General features: G+C 35.9%; 1 protein-coding gene across 2 annotated transcripts in view; it reads right to left on the minus strand.

Moving 5' to 3' along the window:
* Positions 1 to 2,402: 2,402 nt before the first annotated feature.
* The window catches only part of LOC140766171 (uncharacterized), a 32,916-nt gene continuing 14,455 nt past the window's right edge, over positions 2,403 to 20,863 (minus strand). Inside the window, exons 4-8 of one of the 2 annotated variants that reach the window (XR_012105295.1) lie at positions 16,871 to 16,989; positions 16,551 to 16,742; positions 16,369 to 16,459; positions 9,537 to 9,670; positions 2,403 to 2,910 (exon numbers count right to left, since the gene is read on the minus strand). Coding sequence is in view for 1 of the 2 variants with exons in the window: in XM_073105632.1 (XP_072961733.1) it covers positions 2,821 to 2,910; positions 16,369 to 16,459; positions 16,551 to 16,742; positions 16,871 to 16,989 (492 nt within the window). In the remaining variant the exon portion in view is untranslated. The remainder of the gene's footprint in view (positions 2,911 to 9,536; positions 9,671 to 16,368; positions 16,460 to 16,550; positions 16,743 to 16,870; positions 16,990 to 20,863) is intronic. The other variant, XM_073105632.1, reaches the window with a different exon arrangement.

A 20,863-nucleotide genomic window follows, 5' to 3' on the forward strand; every position in this document is an offset into this window, starting at 1 on the left:
GTGAACCCTTCTAACGAGGACTTATCATTGGAATATCAAATATGAGAGGTAATAAGTTGGTACTTATAGTTATACGGTAAGTAGTCCTACCTCCTAAACAGCTTTTCCGAATTAGAATATATTATATATTTATACATACACATTCTGTTTTGACTTCTAGTATGATTATTATGATCCTATATGGAGATAATTACAGTTCAAACATATTTTTATCATTCATTTATTAGGTTGATCTTGACATGAGTATAAAGATGATATATTAATGATAGAAAATCGATATAATATTCATATTTTTTCTAAGTAGTTTATCCCTAGCATCACTATATATAAGGTCAATATATGATTGTTGAATGCATGATATCATAATTTTGATTTCTCTTCCACTTAAATTTCTGAGATTGCATGATCTATTATAATACTAGATAAATATATATATGACTAACCATTTAGAAGGAAATCATTATAATAGCATGAAACTTGATTTGTTGGAAAGCTCTTTTCTGGGCTACAACATATCCAAATTTCAAGTTGATCTGACGGTGGCATCTTTCGAGATTTATTTATAAAGTTTCGTGCCAAATCTAGTCTAGATCTGAGAATTGGAAGAGATCAAATCTTAGCCAAAAGGGGAGATCGTATCAGATATGCTCCAGGGTACACCTTGAAAGATTTTGGTCCATGTCCACCAAGGTTGCCTTGATCTCTAACATCGTTTGTGCCACGAACGCTAGGGTTTGTGAAAGATTGGAAGGGACTTTCGTTTATCCTCGCGAACTCTGTAGGGATGGTGATCTTGACAGAACCATGTGGTCCGTCCCCAAGCCTTGGTCGCTTGTTTGCTTTGCTGCCTTCGATCTTGTGGTAGCCATTTTTGTCAAAAGAACATTGGCTCTGATACCAGTTTATTACGAACTGGCTTGATCCAATTTGTAACAGTTCTGGACTTGATTGAGAACGTGACTTTCAAAGGAAGCTACGAATAATTTATCCGTTGGATATTCTTAAACTTTGGATATGTTATCGCTCTTGAAAAGAGATTTCTAAGGAATCTAAGATCGTAGAGTTTGGATGGCTAAATTTTGAGATATCGGCTAAACAATGGCCGAAGGTTAAATAAACCCTAGCTTATTAGCCCTTCAATGGCTAGATTAGTGCTAGGTTAATTTCTTGGTGTGAAGAGAGAGAAGTTGTAGAAGAGGGGGATTAGGAGTTAGAGGAGGCCGACCAAAGACTAGGGCGATGGAAGGAAGGAGGTGGGAGAGGGCGCTAATGGCTAGAGAAAGAAGAGAAGAAGATAAAGGCACAATGCTGTTTTCAATTATCAAATAAACTCCAATTAGGGTTTTCTCCACATATTTATAAAGACTTACCCTAGGGACCCATCAACTAAGTTAAAAAACCCTAACAAACCAACAATTTTCGTCGCAGTGCGTTCAAATGCAGAATTATAATTCTCTATCGTTGCAAACGTGTGTAGGCGTTCGAACGCACAAATTGCGTTCTCTGTTTTTGTGAACGCGTGAAGATGTTCGCATGGCTCGTTCAAACACGGTCCCTACGTTCGAACGCTCCTTGATAAAAATCTTTTTATTTCTTCAAACAAAAATCAATTAGATAAATAGACTCATTCCAATAAACCCAATGTCAGGAGTAGACTAATATGGATTGAATCGTATCAAATGCTCATCTTATTAAAACGCTTTAGATAATGTTCTATAACCCTTAGCCTAGGAAGCTCTTTACTTAGAAAAACACTTACAGGTAGGTATTTTACTAGTGTTTTTATCGGGGGCTGCTTAACATAGACCCTTTTTGGTATTTAAGTTTTGGAGTGATTTATTTTGGTAAATAAGTTTAAAAATAGAATTAGTTTGGTCAATAACTCGCAATTTCCTCGTCTGAACCTTGAGGAAAGGTTCGTTTTGATGGGACAGGAATGATAGGATACAACCACCGTCAGGGTGGTTGTCGAGGGATCCGCAATCAGCGAGAGTTTGACATGGATCCAGCAAAGACACGGCAACCTTGAGTAGAGTGGAAGAATAATTTCTGCTTATTATTTCCCCAACCCACGCCTGGGTTTTATAGCCTTACAATCCTACCACTAATTAAGAGATAAACTATTCAGATCTAAGCAATCCTAAACAAGATAAAAGTTGGAAAACTAATTAAGAGATAAACTAATCCAAACAAGATAAAATCCCCAATTTATTCCATACTTGCATCTCCTAGTCTCTAGCTTCAAGGAACAGATAGGGTCCAGAACCGATCAGATTATCAAAATGGTGGAAATAATATGGAGATGAAGGATAAAAAATGACTGCTTATGCAGCTCCAATCGCTGCATGTGAGAATAAGATTGATAAAAGAGGAGACTTCGTAATGATGAAGATAATATATAATTTGGATTGGATTCATATTGATATCTTATTCATTAGAGATGGGGTATATGTGTGGACAACGAATCCTTAGTGGTGATCCCACAATTAATGGGATTACTCATACATGAAGTAATAAATAACAACTTGAGCTTGTTCCAACTAATCTGTTGGTTCGTTGGTGATCTCCTGATTTGATTGTGATCCTATGAACCAGTCATTTTGGTGTACATGCTATAGCTCTGATGAACAGAGACATTATGGTAAGTAACACACGATAAGCCAAATTCCCGAACCAGAAATGTTTCTGAAAGTTAAAAATACAATTTCATTGTATATGAAAATGGGGACCGTAAGAAGTTTCAGTAACTTTAAATAAATAGGCTCCGAGTGATGTTAGCATCAGCAAATTAGCCCTGCCAGGTTATAAATCTAGCCTACTCTATGAGACAGTTGACATGGAAATTTCAAGCGGTAAACCTGGTGTGGGCTCCAAGACGAGTGCATCAGGGAGCTCTCTTGACAACATTTCCTGCATCATGACAGTTGCAATATAAACTATTAAGCAAAACAGTCAACATTACTTAAGAGTCTTCTCAGTAAAAGCAAAATACCACTGTAAAAGTATTGATACTGATTAAACATGGTGTGCTTCTAGAAATTTCAAGATAGTCAAATACACAAAATGCATGACGAAATCCATAATTAAAGTAAACACACATGCACAAAAATAAAGTTGCATTTAGAGGTATGAAACATGCCTTATATCATGGTTCACCACACACATTCGGAGTTACAATAGCTTATAGTCACTGAATGTTTTTTTTTTAATTTTTTATTGCTCAAGGAGACAAGAACATATGTATAACTGTGAGGTTCTGCAATTGTTCTTGTTATTTTTGTCGGTTTTATCGATGATTCGGTAGTAACAGAAGTAACACGGACAGATAATCCAGTGCATGCATGTGAACTTGCAAAAAATCACGGATTCTGTTTAGCAAGGATTGCCTTGCCACTGAGACGTGGCGGCCACTGGTTTGCACGACACGACATTGTGCAGAGAAGAAAGACAAGAAAAGGAAAGTAAAGAGGAGAAAGAGAACAAAGAGAGGAGAGGAGAGGAGAGAAAGGAGAGAGTAACCTATTGAATCCTTACTGCTGCTTCTCCATCTCAATTATTGCTGTTGCCACCGTCACCGCCCTCCCATCTTAGGGTTTCACAGCCACAAAGAGAGGGCAAAGAAGAAGACAATAGTGTTTAATAATGGATCCTAAAATATATTAATAGATCCTGACTTAAGTGATAATATATCTGAGTCATTTAACTTATATTAGAGGATTCAAATTTAAGTGATAATTGCTAGTAACTTATAATAATGACATATCCAATATTGGATGGAAAAGTCATTGTTAGGTTTTTTATTGCTATTCAAATTTAAGGAAAAGCATCCACTATCCAATATTCGTTAAACTTTTCCATCCTCTCGTTCCCCGATCTAAAAGAAAAAACCTAACAATGACAATGGCACCTCCTTCTCTCCCTAGCTCCTACATGGGACTTCAAAAACTCTTATAAACATTTTCTCACTCATAGGAAGGGTTTTAAGCCTTCTCAGGGGTACCATTAGCACACCTTGTGCCATGTGCCGATGGTATATCAGCTCGGTGAGTGCTTGTTGACCCGACAATCCTTATATGGAGATCCCCTTATTTTCTATGTAGAGAAGCATAGCCAAAATTGTTGGCAAAGGTTGTGTAAGATCATTTGAATATTAAATAATACAATTTCATCATTCTCTATGCCTATGGGTTTCCCCTAAAAAAAACCAAAAAGAAAGGGTTCTGAAGTAATACTAGACTATTAGTCTAATTTCAGTGGAGAAGATTGCATACAGTGCCTCAAATTCAAGATGAAACTAATATAGTGGCGATCAAGTGAAAGCATTTACGTAATTATTCAACTATAATTTTGTGCCAACTGCTGAAGGCAAACTGAAAACATAGATTCTGAAAGGAACAGCTTAGGGAAGGTCCAAAGGTTGATTAGACTATTCTACTAGCTCCTCGATCTTTCACATCAAAAATTGACTTGTTTTACATACTTTATATGAGCATACCTTATGTATGGAAGGGAGGAACCTGTTCAAGAAAATTTACCGCTATGTAATAGTCTCAAATATTCATCAGACAATTAGGACATGTATATTCTTCAGCTTTTATTTGTTTAGGATAGACAAAGAGTCAGAATGTTTATACAAAAATCCCCAATCTTTCTTATGACAAATCCCTCAATAAAAAACCTAATAAATGATTAGATGATACGATTCGGGCTTCACCGATGTCATCTCGAGTATGGATATACTCTAGGGGTATCTATTATTCTTATTTTAGTATTTAATTTATAGAAAAATAAGTTTTCTGTATGTCACGTTCGAACGCGCTTGTGAACGCCTGCATCAGGTTCGCAAATACAAAGAGCGCAAAATATACGTTCGAACGCGATTGCAAACGCCTACATCACGTTCGTACATACAGAGAATGCAAATTGTGCGTTTGAACGTGATCGGGCGCGTTCGAATGCGATCGGCGAAAATCTACTATTTTAGGGTTAATAATTGTCATTTTTGAATTGTTTGATTAGCCTCTAAAAGTGTGGACGGCAACTATGAAATCATTATTGAATGAATTGAGTTTTGCCCTTGTCTTTTTCGTCTTCTCTCTCGATCTCTCGTTCCCCGGCGATGCCGCTTCTAAACCCCCCTCGACCAGCCACTCACCCCCACGCCTCCCCCTTCTTTCAATCTATCACTTTACCTTAACCTCTACCATCACCATAACCCTTCCACCTCCACATATTCACCGGTGCCACCCCATTATCGCCGGTCTACCACTAAGGCACTAACCATCATCACCTAAGATCTCGTACCTCTATTCACGGATATCACGACCTGAAATAGGAATCATGACTGGCCATGCATCTCAATATGCTTAAGATACACGAAGCCTTATTAAAACTTTCTAAGTGTACGATGGCAAATATAAATAAACGAAGAAGATCTACTTTATTAAATTTAAACTAATTACAATAATTATAAAACAATGTCATTGTTTTTGAGTCTCTAAACGAAATTGGGCTGGCGAGCCACCCTTAGGGGATAGGACATAAAGTTAACTTCTAATCTAAAACATAAAATCCAAAAAAGCGGAAAAGTAAATAGGTGGATCCTAAGTGGAGGTGAAGTCTGGGTACGTCTCGCTCAGTCGTCACACTGACTATTACTTGAGATAGATAAATAAATAACAAAAAGAAATCCATGAGCCAACAACTATAGCTTAGTGAGTGGAATCCACTAAAAAACCAAATAAATTCTAAATTTTATTAATGTTGAATAAAATTAAACTAAAATCAACAATATACATAACAATTTGCAATAGGCATGCTCTTTAAATAATGACAATGATAACAATAGAGAGTCATAATTTGTAACTAGGGCTGTCAGGCTTGACGAGCAGCTCGGGCTCGGCTCGGGCTCGGCTCGGGTGAAGCTCGAGTCCGGCTTGGCTCGATCAGAGTTGAGCCGAGCCCGAGCCATCATAATAGGCTCGAAATTAATATCGAGCCGAGCCTGAGCTGGAGTCGGCTCGCTCAGGCTCGGCTCGATAGGCTCGATAGCCTGACTCCCTATGACTAAGGACACGTGGCATAAAGAAATATTGCCACGTGTCCCTCACTAACTCATTCTCACCCGTAACACAATATTCATCACCCTCACCTACCCCACCCTCACCTACCCTCACCTACCCCACCCTTATTAATTACTTCACCTTTCCCATCACCACCTTCCCCATCCTCAATTCCCCCACCCTACCCTCATCTTCACTCTCACCCTTATCCACCTGATCACCTTCACTCTTCCCTCCCCGTCAACCTCCATCGGCAACGACGGCAAGCCACCATCACGGCGCCACGCCTTCCTCTCCGTCGGCCTCCTCCTCCGTCGGCCTCCTCCTCCTCCTTCGCCGTCGGCCTCCTCCTCCTCCTTCGCCGTCGGCCTCCTCCATCCGTCTCCTCCTCCTTCGCCGTCGGCCTCCTCCTCCTCCTCTGTCGTTGGCCTCCTCCATCCGTCTCCGACTCCTTCGGCAAGCCGCTGTCCATGTTGCCACCGCCCACATCGCCACCGCCCATATCGCCACCGCCTCTAATCGAGCTCGAGCTTTGCTCGGGCTCGGCTCGAGCTTTGCTCGGGCTCGGCTCGAGCTCGGTTAGGCTCAGCTCAAGCTCGGCTCGGGTTGAGCTGAGCCGAGCCTGAGCAATATTATGAGGCTCGAAACTAATTTCGAGCCGAGCCTGAGTCAGAGCCGGCTGGCTCTGACTCAGGCTCGTTTACACCCCTATTTGTAACCTTGCACAGTTTCAACATATTAACATCTTTCCAATATTTATACTATCATATGTCTCAATGGATCTATACCCTGTGGATCCACATCAACTAGAAGTTATCTCGAGATGATACTCGGGACTTTTCTTTATAGCTGATCCGGTTAGGGTCATCAGATGGTATCACTATGTGATCAACACACTCTGTCTTTTCCACTAACCGTGGAGAGAAGTTAGAGTCACCTAAGAAATTTCTCATTCATCCTAGGACTATTACCTAACCCCGTCAGTCACCTAAGAAAGTCACTGCAGTGATCTGATTTAGGACTTTCCCGTAGACTTCTAGATAGACTTGAGTCACCACGGAAAATCGCAAGCGATTTATACCAGAACTGTTCTCTAAGTTGTACCAATACTAGTCTCATTTTTCTTTTCACTAAAATTTAATATTTGCACAAGGTATGGCGATGCACTGAGTATAATGATTAAATACACACAGAAAATGTAACAATTAAATTTGCACACATAAAATTACATGGTCTGACAAGGTACGAAATATAATAAAAATAAATATGTGAGTGAACCCACTCAGTTGAGTCTAGATTAGATAATTGAAATTTCTAGTCTCTAGTCCACGTGCTGAAAATCACCACCTTTAAACAATACAAAAGTAACCATAATTTAATTTTTATCCCTAATTAAGTTTTTGAATTTTTAAATCCAAATAAATGACTATAATGGGTTGAACAAAACCTATTGGATTGGATTGGGCTGTAGTTGGTCCGCAACCCACCCTTCCACTTCATGCTAGTTGGGCTGGGCCAAGGCCCAACCCAAGCCAACAAGGAACGGGGCTGCAGGTCGGCCTGCAGCCCATGACTTAAAGCTAGAGGTCAGGTCGGGTTGGGTCAGCAACCCAGACCCGAACTCGAGAGAAGGAAATGGTTGGCTCGAGTTGAACCCGAGCCCAACCTTTTTCTTCCCCAATGAGATCGATGAGGGAGAAAGAAGAGAGGAGGAAAGGGAAGGGAGAGAGAGCATCGCTGGCGACCATTGTCGCCAGCAGCTTATCGACCTTGTCGAAGCTTTCCTAGCGACCTCGACGATCTGTACTAGAGGGAAGGTCGATCACGGCGACCAATAGTGGAAGACTTCCCACCCATGGCTAACCACAACCCAAGCCACGAGGGCCTCCTAGAAGATATCATCGACACCGGGCTTCAAGCACGAAGCTTCCGGTGACGGAGCGATAGCAACCCGAAACCGCCAGCCGATAAGGTTCACCAATGAGGCCACAACACCGAAATTAGGTATTTCTAATTTACTCCATTAAATTAAAATTAAACTAGAGGGATGAGAGAGGGCTCACTGAGGAGGAGCGTGATGGTCCCTATTTACTACAGCGATGCTCCGACGGGCCGAACCCACGTCGTGATTCCGACGGTAAGAAAGAAGAAAACGAAAGAGAAGATGAGAAAGGGAAAGGAGGCTGGGGTAAGGAAGAGAGATGATTTAGGGTTTAATTTATAGAGCAAAAATCCAAATCTAAATTAGATTTGGATTCGACGAGATATTTGCGACTGCCTTATCGCGTGCCGGAAAAGGAGAGGGGAGGGGGTTGCACGTGCAAAGCATGGTTGGGTTCTTAATTTACTTGAGTAGATAACTGGTGGTAGAAAGATCATCAGACCCGGCTTCACTAAATTTGCCACTCATTTTTAGCCTTGGAGAATATTATACACCACAAGGATGATATTATGCGAATAGTTACATCACAGAAGTAGTTTATAAAAATTAAAAATATGAAACCTAAAAATAAATCTTTAGGTGAAACTTTAAAAAATATAGCTCTTAGAAATATGCATTTTGGGATAATATTACAATTGTCACCGTCGAATTTGAGCCTTTTGTCAAAGTATTACGATTTTTAGACAATAATGATAAGTCTGAGATAAGTTTCTTATATGAAGCAATGGACATAGCAAAAGAATAAATCAAAAATAATGTGGGCTAAAGTTATAGAAAATGATGGAAGATGATTGATTCTAGATAGAATAGACAACTACATAGAAATATACACATTGCTAGTAGACATACTTTTAAGTTTTAACTTACTAATTTACTTTTATTTATGAATATTTAAAAATTTGAATGCTTACAAATTTTAAATTTTTACGGAGTATTTTCTTAATTTAAGATTTCAATTCTCTACAAATGTCAATATTGATAGTGAAGTTTTGTTAGGAATTAGGAAGATAATCAGTAAGCTTGAGCCCGATATTCATAAACAAATCCTTTGCAATAAAAAAGTGAGTTATGATTCAATTAAATAATTTTATTATTAATTGTTTCAAATTTTAACTTTCAATATAATCAGTATGCAATAATATATTTCTAATTTCAGATGGAGAGATATAGATTGAGAGCTGGACAATTCAGTACTGCTAAAGTTGCTATAGCTATATCTCATAACGCTTTAGCTGAATGGTGGTCTATTTATGGATGGAAGGATGCATCAAATTTGACGCCAATAGCAAAAAAGATTTTAAGTCAAACTATGTCTTTATCATAATATGAAAGAAATTAAACTACTTTCTCCTTAATCTACATAAAAACATGCAACTGATTGACAATGAAAAGATTGGAGAAGTTAGTTTTTTGTCATTATAATATGAGATTCATATTATGAACTGATATTGATTTAAATCATGTTTTTGATTAAAAAGACCCCTTGACTCCATAGATCAGAGAAATAGAGGATAGGTTATTAGATAACTCACATTGTTAGATGAGATATTAGGGGAGACCACAACGAAGGCAGAGACTGGTACGAGTCATTCAGCAGCGAGAGATAGTATATCTACCAGTACCGGTCATAATTCTAATGATACACCTAGTGGTGAGATTGTCCCATCTACATTTGTTAAAAAAAGTTAATGAGGCATAAGGATTGAAGACAAAAAAAACTAAGAATGTATATATCTATTAACGACATTGTAATAAAAATGTTGCTTCTTTTGATTATGGTACATTGAGTATTTATTATTTGGAGCCATGACAAGATTCATATGCTAGTTATTATCCTCAGAATTTGTAGTATTTTCATACACAAGATCAAAATGCTGGTTATTATTCTCCTCGGATACAAATCATACAATAAGATCTATACAATATGATTAGTATCATGAAATTACTTTTTGGAGCATCAAATCTCAGGTATCATTATTTACAATCTTATCATGATTATGAGGATGAAGATCATAGAAATTTATAAAAACCAACTCAGTATTCATCAAAATTTTAAATTTTGAGTAAGTTAATAAATTTAAAAAAAATTTAGACTTCATATATGAGTAATTTTTATTTTCTTATTTTTTTGTCATGTTTTCTAAATTTTTAGAAATTTTTCTGTATTTTTAAATTATATTTAGAATTTTATGTAATTAAAAGATAGTCTGATCCGATACGAATGGCCGGCACATATTGTTTTTCTAAATAGCCGATACTGATCCTGATCCCGATATTAGGAACCTTGATTGATAAGACATTTTATTATATTATCTTCTAGTACTAAATAATCAAATTAATTATTATTTAACAATCTTTTCTGCATCCTAACTCCTGAAATCTTTGCTTCCTTTCTCCGGTCAATTGGAAAGGTGGGCTACTTGCTTGAATCTGAAAAATGTAGTATCCATGCAACTCTTGAAGCACAGACATCCATGGGAGGTGCAATCATGATACTTTACAAGGCCCCGTACTGCTTTGAAAGAAATACTTTATTTTCATTTCCACATTTCATCACTAGAGAAAGAAACTGTTGTAAAACATATATTGTCCAAAAAACAAAAAATGATCATAAAGTACCAGAACTATAATTACAGAAGCTAGGATAGAACTTTTGCAGTAGTGTTTCCTCTCACTACTTAACATGATATCAAAAAGAACAAAAGTAACAACAATATACACCATTAAGTCTTTTAGCATTACTTTTAGTAATGAATTGCTTCAAACTAGGAGATGATAAAAATTCCTGCTCAATGATAAGATGGCCCTAACGATCTGTCCATTAATGGCATGGGCAAGTTTCCTAACCAGCTTTCATGGCACTTCATATAGACAATGAAATTGCCTTCTATGCTTTTCAGAAATTTAAAACTATGGTCTTGTTGATTTGAAAATAATGATGTTACTCGGCATAATGAGAAAATTAATGTTTAAGGTTGGTTAATAAGTAAGATAAAGTTGTGAAGGGCACGTGCGCTGCAAGTGCGCACCCTTCACCCTCTCCCTCACCAGCATGTAACGACAGCCGCAAGTATTTCGGCCGAATCCAAATCTAATTTAGATTTGAATTTTTCTGTATAAATTAAACCCTAAATCCTCACTCTCTTTTTTTTACCCCAGCCCCCAGCCCCCTTCCCTCTTTTCATCTCCTCCTCTTCCTCCTTCTTCATTAGAGTCTTTGCCGTGGAATCGAACTGCCGGAGCAATTAGAGACCACCACGCGACTTGTCTTCTACCCCTCAAATTTAATTTGAGTTTGATAGGGTAGATTAGAAATACCTAAATTTGATACGGGTTGACCGGCGGCTTCGAGTGGCTGACACTCGTGCTCAAGAGCTCCAGGTCGTTGGCCTCGTGCCATGGTTGCCTTCAGGGAGAGCCCTCGTGGCTTAGATCACCGCCGACCATGAGATAAGGTTGTTGGTCAGCGACGGCGGCTCCTCCACCTCATGTGGTTGGCATAGCCGCGATAGTGACAGGAAGCTTGGGGTGTGGCCGGTGGACTGCCGACGACGGCAATCGCTAGTGGACTCTCTCTTTCTTTCTCTTTTTCTCTTCCTCGCATCAACCTCCTCAAGAAAGAAGGGTTGGGTCAGGCTCGAGTTAAACCGAAACAACCTTTCTCTTTTTTTTAGTTGTGGGTTTCAGTTGGATTTCGGATCTAAGACCCGACCCGAACTAAATTAACAAATAGTGGGCTATGTGGCTAACTCGCAGCCCGGTCCATTGCCAATTTACTGGTTGGGCCTTGGCCCAGCTTGATTAGTTGAAATTTTGTGGGCTGCAGGGCCAGCCACAACCCAGTCCAATTCAATGGGTTTAAATCAACCCATTGTAGCCATTTATTTAGTTTTAAAATTCAGAAATTTTATTAGGGATTAAATTAAAATTTATGTTATTTCCTCATCATTTAAAGGTCATACTTATTTAAAGGTAGTGGTTTTTAGCATGTGGATTAGAATTTTCAGTCATTTCGCCTAGATTCAAGTGAGTGGTTCACTCACATATTTATTTATATTGTATTTCATACTTTTTATCAGACTATGTATTTCTTTGTGTGCAAATTTTATTTATTATAATTCTAAATGCAAAATATATAATTCAGTATATCGCTATACTTCACACAAATTATAAATTTTAGTGGAAAAAAGTATAACTGGTATTAAGTATATCTTAGAGAACAGTCCCGATATAGATCGCTTGCAACTTTGCGTGGTGACTCAAGTGTAACTAGAAGTCTAGGGGAAAATTCTATTTTAAATCACTACAATGACTTTCTTATTAGGTGACTCTAACAGAGTTGAGAAATAGTCCTAGGATAAATCAAAAGACTTTCTAACATGACTCTAATCTCTCTTGACGGCTAGTGAAAGAGACATGGTGAATTTATCACATGATAACATCTCTTAATAACCCTAATCAGATCAGCTATAAAAAAGACTCAAGCGTCATCTCAAGTTGACTTCTAGTTGATATGGATCCACCGGGTATAGACCCAATTGAGGCAAATAACATTATTATTCTTGAGAAAAATATCAATATGTTAAAACTGAGTATGTTATGAGACATAACTTTCTATTATTATTATTATTACTTTAAGAACATGCTTAGTAGAATTGTCATTTCATATCGCTGAATTTGAATTTTATTTAACGTTATAAAATTTAAATTTATTTGGCTTTTGAGTTATAATTGTTGGCTTATAAATTTTTCCTTTCGAATATTTCAGATAATGGTCAGCGGAGCGACTGAACGAGATACACTGAGACCCTACCTCCACTTAGAACCTACCCCTTTACCTTTCCGTTATTTTGGTCTTTATAATTTAGACTATTTGTTAATTCAATTTGCTTAGAGACATGTTATTGATAACATTGATTATTTTCATTACGATTGGGTTAAATTATATAAATCAAATTCTTTTCTTTTATTAATTCTTGTCATTGCGTACAATTCGGATCGTGACAGGTACTAACTTATTTTTCTTCTTATAATGCATTATCTATGTACATCTCTATTGCATGTGATTCTCAAGTATATACAATATATTAGTGGATACACATACTCCTGTTATAATGCACAAATTAAACATCGAATTCTAAATAGTAACACTTGCTATCGACTGATTAAGAATGACTGACTTTTTACATGCACGCTCTTGTCAATAGAGACATAGCACCCCATGCACTTATAGACAAGCTCATCGTACAGCTCATGAGGAAAATAACCCTAACTTCCATTGGGACAACAACCCTCGTTATACCCTTGTAATATCGAGTGTTTCAGTTGGAAAGGCATTGGTAATTATTTTTTTTATTATTATTAAAAAGAAGTTGGTGTGGTATATGTATTGTAGCCAGCAATAGGGTCTGTCTGCAGAGGAAATCTTATCAAGAGAGACTGCTTAACTCTCTAACCAATATTGGCATCAGATGAAGATGAGATAACATAAAAACTTCATGGCTTATTCAAAGCCAACATTCTGACCTCTGAACTTGAGGAAAATGGTTTTTTCCTTAACCTCAACATGGACTCTCATATCTATGATGGGGTTGATGTCACGCCCCGATCCGGGAACATGATGGTCGTGAATCTCTAGGATAAAACCCAAAGAAAACACGAAAGCCCAAATAGTAATCAAATCCTAAAATAGATTGACACAGCGAAAATGGTACTCAGTCTTAAGAGTCCTCACTAAGCGGCTTCTTAAATTCCTGCAAAATAATAAGTTCTCATAAGCTAGATGCCCAGCAAGTAACCCACTTTACTAATAATATGTCTAATGACAAAAATTAATATGTGATACATATAGTAGCAGGAAAAGAATCATAATAATAATATATAAGCCATCTTGAAAAATAAATAATTTTCTTGTCTCTTATATTAAATTTCAAAATCCATATATACATTAAATTGGCATCATAAATTAGTTATATTAACTCATTTTGAATAAATGAATATAAAATGAATCAATCTCCGCCAAAAGTATATTTTCATAGAAACCAAATCATAAATCATTCATATTAACACAATCCGAATAAATCAGCATAAAACGAATCTCCACTAAAGTGTATTATCATGGAAATCAAATCATAAATCACTTATAATATCTCAATTTAAATAAATTAATATAAAACAAATCAATCTCTACTAAAATGTACTATCATGGGAATCGAATCATAAATCATTCATAATATCTTAATTTGAATAAATCAATATAAAAGCAGTCGATCTCTGCCAAAAGTGTACTATCATGGAAACCCGCCAAAACTGATAAAATGCCATATTGTCTCATTAATGGGTACTCTGACCTGTGGCCACATCGCACTATCTAGTCACCATCGGGATGGCACCCGAGACTTTTCTAGATAGTCGATCCGTCTAGGGTCACAGTAGGTACTCTGCAGTGCCCTACTAACTTTTCCACTAGCCGTTGAGAAAGATTAGGGTCACCGGGACGAAAATCCAGGAATCTTTTCCCTAATCCCGCCAGAGTCACTTGGTAGCACGTCGCAACGTTACATTCCAAGAATCTTTTCCCTGGACTTATCTTCTTAAAAATAAAATTGGGTTCCAGATCTCACTTTTATCAGTATTCAACTATACTGATTCATTCTGAATCTCAAGTATCAATTTTCTTAATCACCAAAATTCTCAAATTTTCAAATATAATATAAACACGAATAATCCATAAATTCAAATACTACTATTTCCTCCAATATATATAAAATATAAATCATTCTTAATAGGTTAGAAAACACGAATAAATAATAATCTTATATTCAATCTTGCAAAATTTCAGGTCTCAAAAATAATATTTTATTTTTGATCATATTCTAAAAAATAACAATCTCTTATATTTTATTTATAGAAAATTAAATATATTAGCATAAAGATCTCTATTATTTTATGAAAATAAAATATAATAATAATATATATATATAAGCATATATATATATATATATTTACAAATCCGAAATTCCTTTAAATTGAAGTAATTATAATTTATATCTTATTTTCTCGAAATAAAATAATATTATTTATTTTCAGAAATTCGAAATCCATATAAATTGAAATATTACTACTTTATATTTTATTTTCTACAGTAGAAATAGATATTAATTATTTTCAGAAATCTAAAAATTCATTTAAATATAAATATTCCTAATTTATTTCTTATTTTCTGAAATAAAAATAAAAACTTTGAAATCTGAAAAAGCAATAAAATATTTTTTTTCCAAGAATGATAAATACGAATTTTCTATAAAATACAAAATCTTAATATTTCTTATTCTTTATTGAAAATCCTTAAAACAACGAATTTCTTACATCATCATATTGTAAAGTTTTTATCTTATAAAATTAAACATAATAAGAATAAATATAAAGAGAGATTTACAATTCATCAGTTCTATTTTTATATAATAAAAATTTAAGAAAATATGAATGGGAACTTGCCTTGATTGCTCAATCCAAAATAATTTAATTTTCGCATCCTAATCGTAATCTGCACGAAAAACGCTCCAAGATTGCATTCTCTTAACTTTTCTTCTCTTTGGTATGATAAAATCTTTTTTCCTCTATTTTCTATTCTTTTTTTTTTCTCTAATCTCCCCAAGAATAATCTCTTCTCTCTTTTTTCTTTGGTACTATAGCAATGCCCCTAACTTCTATCTAAAAAAATCCCTCTAGGGTTTTCTTTTGGGCCCCCTTTTATAATTGAAAAAAAAAATATAATAAGAGTGCTATAATAAGGATTCTAATATCTTAAAGATATATCTAAAAATTTAATTTAATTTAATAAAAATTCTAAAATATAAGAGATAAAGTAAAATTCCTCATTATCTAAACTATATATTTCTATTTATTTTATTTATTTATGTTTTAAAATTTTGGGTTGTTACAGTTGAAGCTCGTGCAAGGATACAATGGACCTCCATCCTCATCTATCTTTGAATATCAGGTGCAAAGATCTTCTGACCTTCGGAATTGAGGGGGCTGTGTAGATCAGATTTTTTTCAGATATATTAGCAACTTTCTTGATGGGGTTCCCTCATCTAAAGGTTTGGAGTTTGATACATCTGGTGCCTTTGTCAGTTTCGACAACCATATTATGTAAAATTAGGCATGCATATCTTTTAATTCAGCTATGCATGTGACTCTATTATACACGTAGTATGGTACAACAGTACAACCTTCGCTGTAAGTTTATTCTTTTCTGAATCTAACTAACGATGCTAAATATAGAATGTAATATCCACATATTAAGTGAAGTAATAGATTAATCAAACACTTATTCAAGAATAAGGTAAACGAAAAGCTAACCTTGAATGATTCCAGCGTACCCTCATTATAAAGAATAGCTGAGAGAATTCCTTTGGTGTCTAAATCACCATTTTTCATGGGAACAATATACCTAAATCAATGTATCATAATGCTAAGTTAATCATCAGTAGGATGCCTCAATCATAAGCTAACAATAAACTGAATAAAGAAAATAGTTGTACTTGGATTGCAGTAACTTTGCTAGCTGAACAGCATCCTCTTGTCCAGATACCAAAGTGAATGAAGGAAGCAATTGTTTTGTCACTGGTGTAATGATTATGTCTGCCTGATACTTCTCTAGAAAGGATTGGTTATATACACAATGTGGTTCATAGTATAGAGATAGATGACTTTCTCCATAGTTAATGATGTAGCTGCCAAGATATATTTGAATGATTCAGTTATTACATACAAATGGAATAATCCAAAATAAGAGTCCACAGAAGGGAACCATAAGTGATATTGTCCTTTCTTGCAGTTGTTAACAGAAGAAATCATTTACCCATTTTCTGGCCTCTGCCATGGAGGCCCGAGTATAGGACCAGCAGTAGCACAGATGTTGACCTTCATACCATTTTTACCTTCCACATCAGTATTTTGACCAGGTTCTAAATAGGTAACCTGCAAGGAGTATAATCTGATCAAGTATCAGAACTAAATATTCCTTAAACTACATCAGGCAACATCAGAATAGCAAAGTGAAGGTTTCCTTTCCTGACACAGTAAAATGTTTTCTCTTTCCTGACACAGTAAAATGTTTTCTCTTTCCTAAAAGGATGACTAAATCATTATGCAGGCAACAAACATAAATTTGTTAACATCTATGATAAAATCACAATATCAAAAGGACCACATAATTGTATTCTTCTTCACAAAGAAGACAAACAGGGGACTGACAGCTCAACATACTGAAATCTTGGTTGGTCCAGGTCATCATGAAAGTAGTTTTTGTTCCTTCCATGGACGATTAACCTACAGAATAGCTGAGTAAAATGATGGAAACACTTTCAATCTGTCCCTACTAGTGAATTGTTAAAAGGAAGGAAATGAACCCATTAGAAAAGGGAAAGAATGAAATATCCAAAAACAAGTTAAAAGAAACCATTTTCATATCTTGAAGCCTACAAAACAATGTAGAACAAGTCAAAACATCCAATATTATAAGAGCACAAAAGAATAAAGCTGCGGCCACTTTAATTAATTCATATTCTATAATAAAAAGATTAAGATTTTATAAACTGTCACCTAGCTTTTGTTCTGATATCTTTCCAATGAAGTAGAAAAAGAATGAGATAGAGAACCATCCCTTAGTATCACAAATGAGTAAAGTCTGGCAAGGAGTAAAGGTTTTTTTTTTTCATATTTTGTTATTTATCTGGATATTTTATATTTTTGTAAGTTTGTACTTGAGCCAAAACACTTTTAAGTTGCATCCAAATCAGCAACAAATACAAAAGTACATTAAGGACAGATGACCAAAAAAATAAAAATAACCTAATTAGCTAATTCTTACTAAATTTGCTCAAGTACGACTCGATGACTAATTGTCGACTTTATAATCCAAAATCTGCCATGAGTGTTTATGGTCTTATTGTCCTTTACCATTATGATCCTATTATTTGGCCTTGCATAGAATCTATTGTTAGTACAATTTTACATAGTGGCATGTTCACGGGCACAAAATATTTGTAAAATATTATACAATATAGAATTAAAGAAAAACAATCTAGAATTAATGATATGTTAGCAGGGCTTGGTGCACACCTGACAAGTCAGGTGCACACCTGAGTGGCAGGACAGAAGAAGGATAGCCTAAAACTTGTTCAAGTTTGGTGTTTCCTTTTGAGATTCTCCTAGTATGAATTATGGAGGTTCTTCCACACTAATTTAAAAGATCCAAAGGCTGAACAAAAGATCCATCCTTCTGAGTATCCCTCACCTAAAAGCACTTCAACTTTCTATCACTGCATGAGGAGTTATTTGTCTTCTTTGAAAAATCTCTTGAAGCACTTGGAGGAGCTGATTTGAATCATTATCAAATATCCATCCATAGAGAATTTAAGGAAATTCAAATTTCATACTTAGAGAAGTCTAGGTTTCCCTCGCGGAGCTTATTTCATATCTAGCGTGAGAACTACCTACACATGTCCAAGTGTTTTTTCTTCATATGAAAATATTCAAGAGCACCAGAGGTGCTGAACCGAGTTTGTTGAAATTCTGGAAAAAATGAAATTGTTTGATTGCTGAAAATTGCTGAAAATTGACTTGCAGAATTTTTGTTTGCTGGAATCTGTTTTGCTGAAATTAAAATTTGCTAAATTTTTTATATCTGAAATTATTGAATCTTTGTAAAACTGAAATTTGCATCTGTTTTGAAAATTCCAAAATCCTAAAAAGCTGAAAATTGAACTTGCTCGAGACATATTTTTGAATTAGACAGACTTTCATTGATACATTTTATGCCTTGATGGATTTTTTCATTTTGAAATATTGAGATTTTATTCCTTGTATCACTTTTGCGTTTAGTCCTTGTTTTTTTTTCTTCAGTGTGTTTCTTTCCATCACTTGTTTTCTGAAAATAAGAAAATGAAAAATTGAAAATACTAAAAATACTTGGACTCGCAACATGGATTTAGATTGACATTCCATATGTTTCCTATTTTGATCGTTATTCTCTAGTGAGGGTTGTCATATTTTGACTTTGCATGCGAATAAGTTTCACTCATTAATCTTCTATCCTCTATGTCTAGATTTTTGCATAGCTATGCATTGATCACTGTAGAACGACTAAAAGCCTAAGTGCATTTGCATGATAGTAAAAATCCTTAAAAATTATATTGAAAATGGTTACCTTAGAGGATAGGCATGAAAACCACCTTGACATGAGTGTTTAAGAAAATTCTTGACTCACCTTGTCCTTCACAAAGTGAAGAAACCAGCTCAATTGAAAATTAGAAAAAGAAAAAAAAAGGAAAAATCAAATTCCAAAGAAAATATTTACATATATAGCATTGTAAGATGTAAAGAAATGGCTACCTTACCTTATAAGTGTGAAAGTATTATGAAACGGACTGATGAGGGATAAGTTGGGTATTTGGATTGAAGGAAGTTCTTGAAAGTGATGGGAGGAGGTGGAAGAAGATGATATGTGGATAGGGATATTTGCGATTAGAGAAGGGAATAGGACGAAGAGAAAGAAAAGGTTGCTCCTAGAAGAAGTAAGACCGCGATAGATGAGAAGAAGGATCTAACCAATGTAGATTAAGGGACGACAAGAAATTAGGATAAGAAGAGAAGAGGAAGAGAAAGGGAGAGAGGGAGAAAGGGAGAGAGAGATAGGAGAAAGAAGATAGATTTCATAACATAACCCAACTAGGGTGCACTCCATAATACTTAGAGGCTACCCTTTGGACTCAAACAACATAATTAAAGCCCTAAAAACAATGTGTTCTCGCCGCGGCGTGTTCGAACGCACCCGATGCTGTTCGAATACGAAATTCCCATTCTCTGTCTTTGCAAACATGTGCAGGTGTTCGAACGCACAAATCCCGTTCTCTGTTTTTGTGAATGCATGTAGGAATTCGCATAGTGCGTTTGAACGCGATCCCAGGCATTCTAACGCCCCCTGACAAAAAGTCTTATTTTCTTCCAAAACAAATTTATTTATTCCGATACAACTTAATCTATGTCAAAACCAAAAAAAAAAAAAAAAAAAAAAAAAAAACAGAGGAGGGTGCACGTGCAGCCCCTCCCCTCTCCCTCTCCAGCACGCAGCTGATTTGGGGGGATTTCATCTAATCCGAATTGGATTAGATTTAATCCTCTCCTAATCTATAATTAGCCCTAATCTCCTCTCTCTGGAACCGTAAGCCCTCTTTTTTTTTTCTCTCTCTCTCTCTCCCTCTTTTCTTCCTCCTTCACCAACGGAGTCGTCACCGTGGAATCGGCCAGCCGGAGCGTCGTCGGAGCCAGCGGAGACCACCCAGTGACTCCTTCGTGGTGAATTCTAGTACGTGAGCTAGAGATTTGAGGTTTCGGTTGTCTTGCCTAGACTCAGGTGAGTGGGTTCACTCACGTATTTATTTTATTGTATTTCGTATTTTTGCCAGACCATGTAAATCTTCTGCGTGCAAATTATTATTAAATTGTTGCAATTTCTGTGTGCAAGTATATTTATTTTATCCGTACGTGCGAAAATTTAATTGCTTTATTTTCTGTGTGCATTTAATTATTATATTCAGTGCATCACCATACTTCGTGCTATTATTGAGAATTTTGAAAAGAAAATGAGACTAGTATTGATATGACTTAGAGAACAGTCCCGGTTTTTCCGTGGTGACTCAAGTCTATTTGGAAGTCCAGGGGAAAGTTCTAAATTAGATCACTGCGGTGACTTTCTTAGGTGACCCTGGCGGGGTTAGGGAACAGTCCTAAGAAAAATGAGAAAACTTCCTAGGTGACTCTAACTTCTCTCAACGGTTAGAGGAAAAGACAG

Source organism: Typha angustifolia, chromosome 8 (assembly GCF_048772165.1).
Source record: "Typha angustifolia cultivar Huaian chromosome 8, ASM4877216v1, whole genome shotgun sequence".
Lineage (NCBI taxonomy): Eukaryota > Viridiplantae > Streptophyta > Magnoliopsida > Poales > Typhaceae > Typha > Typha angustifolia.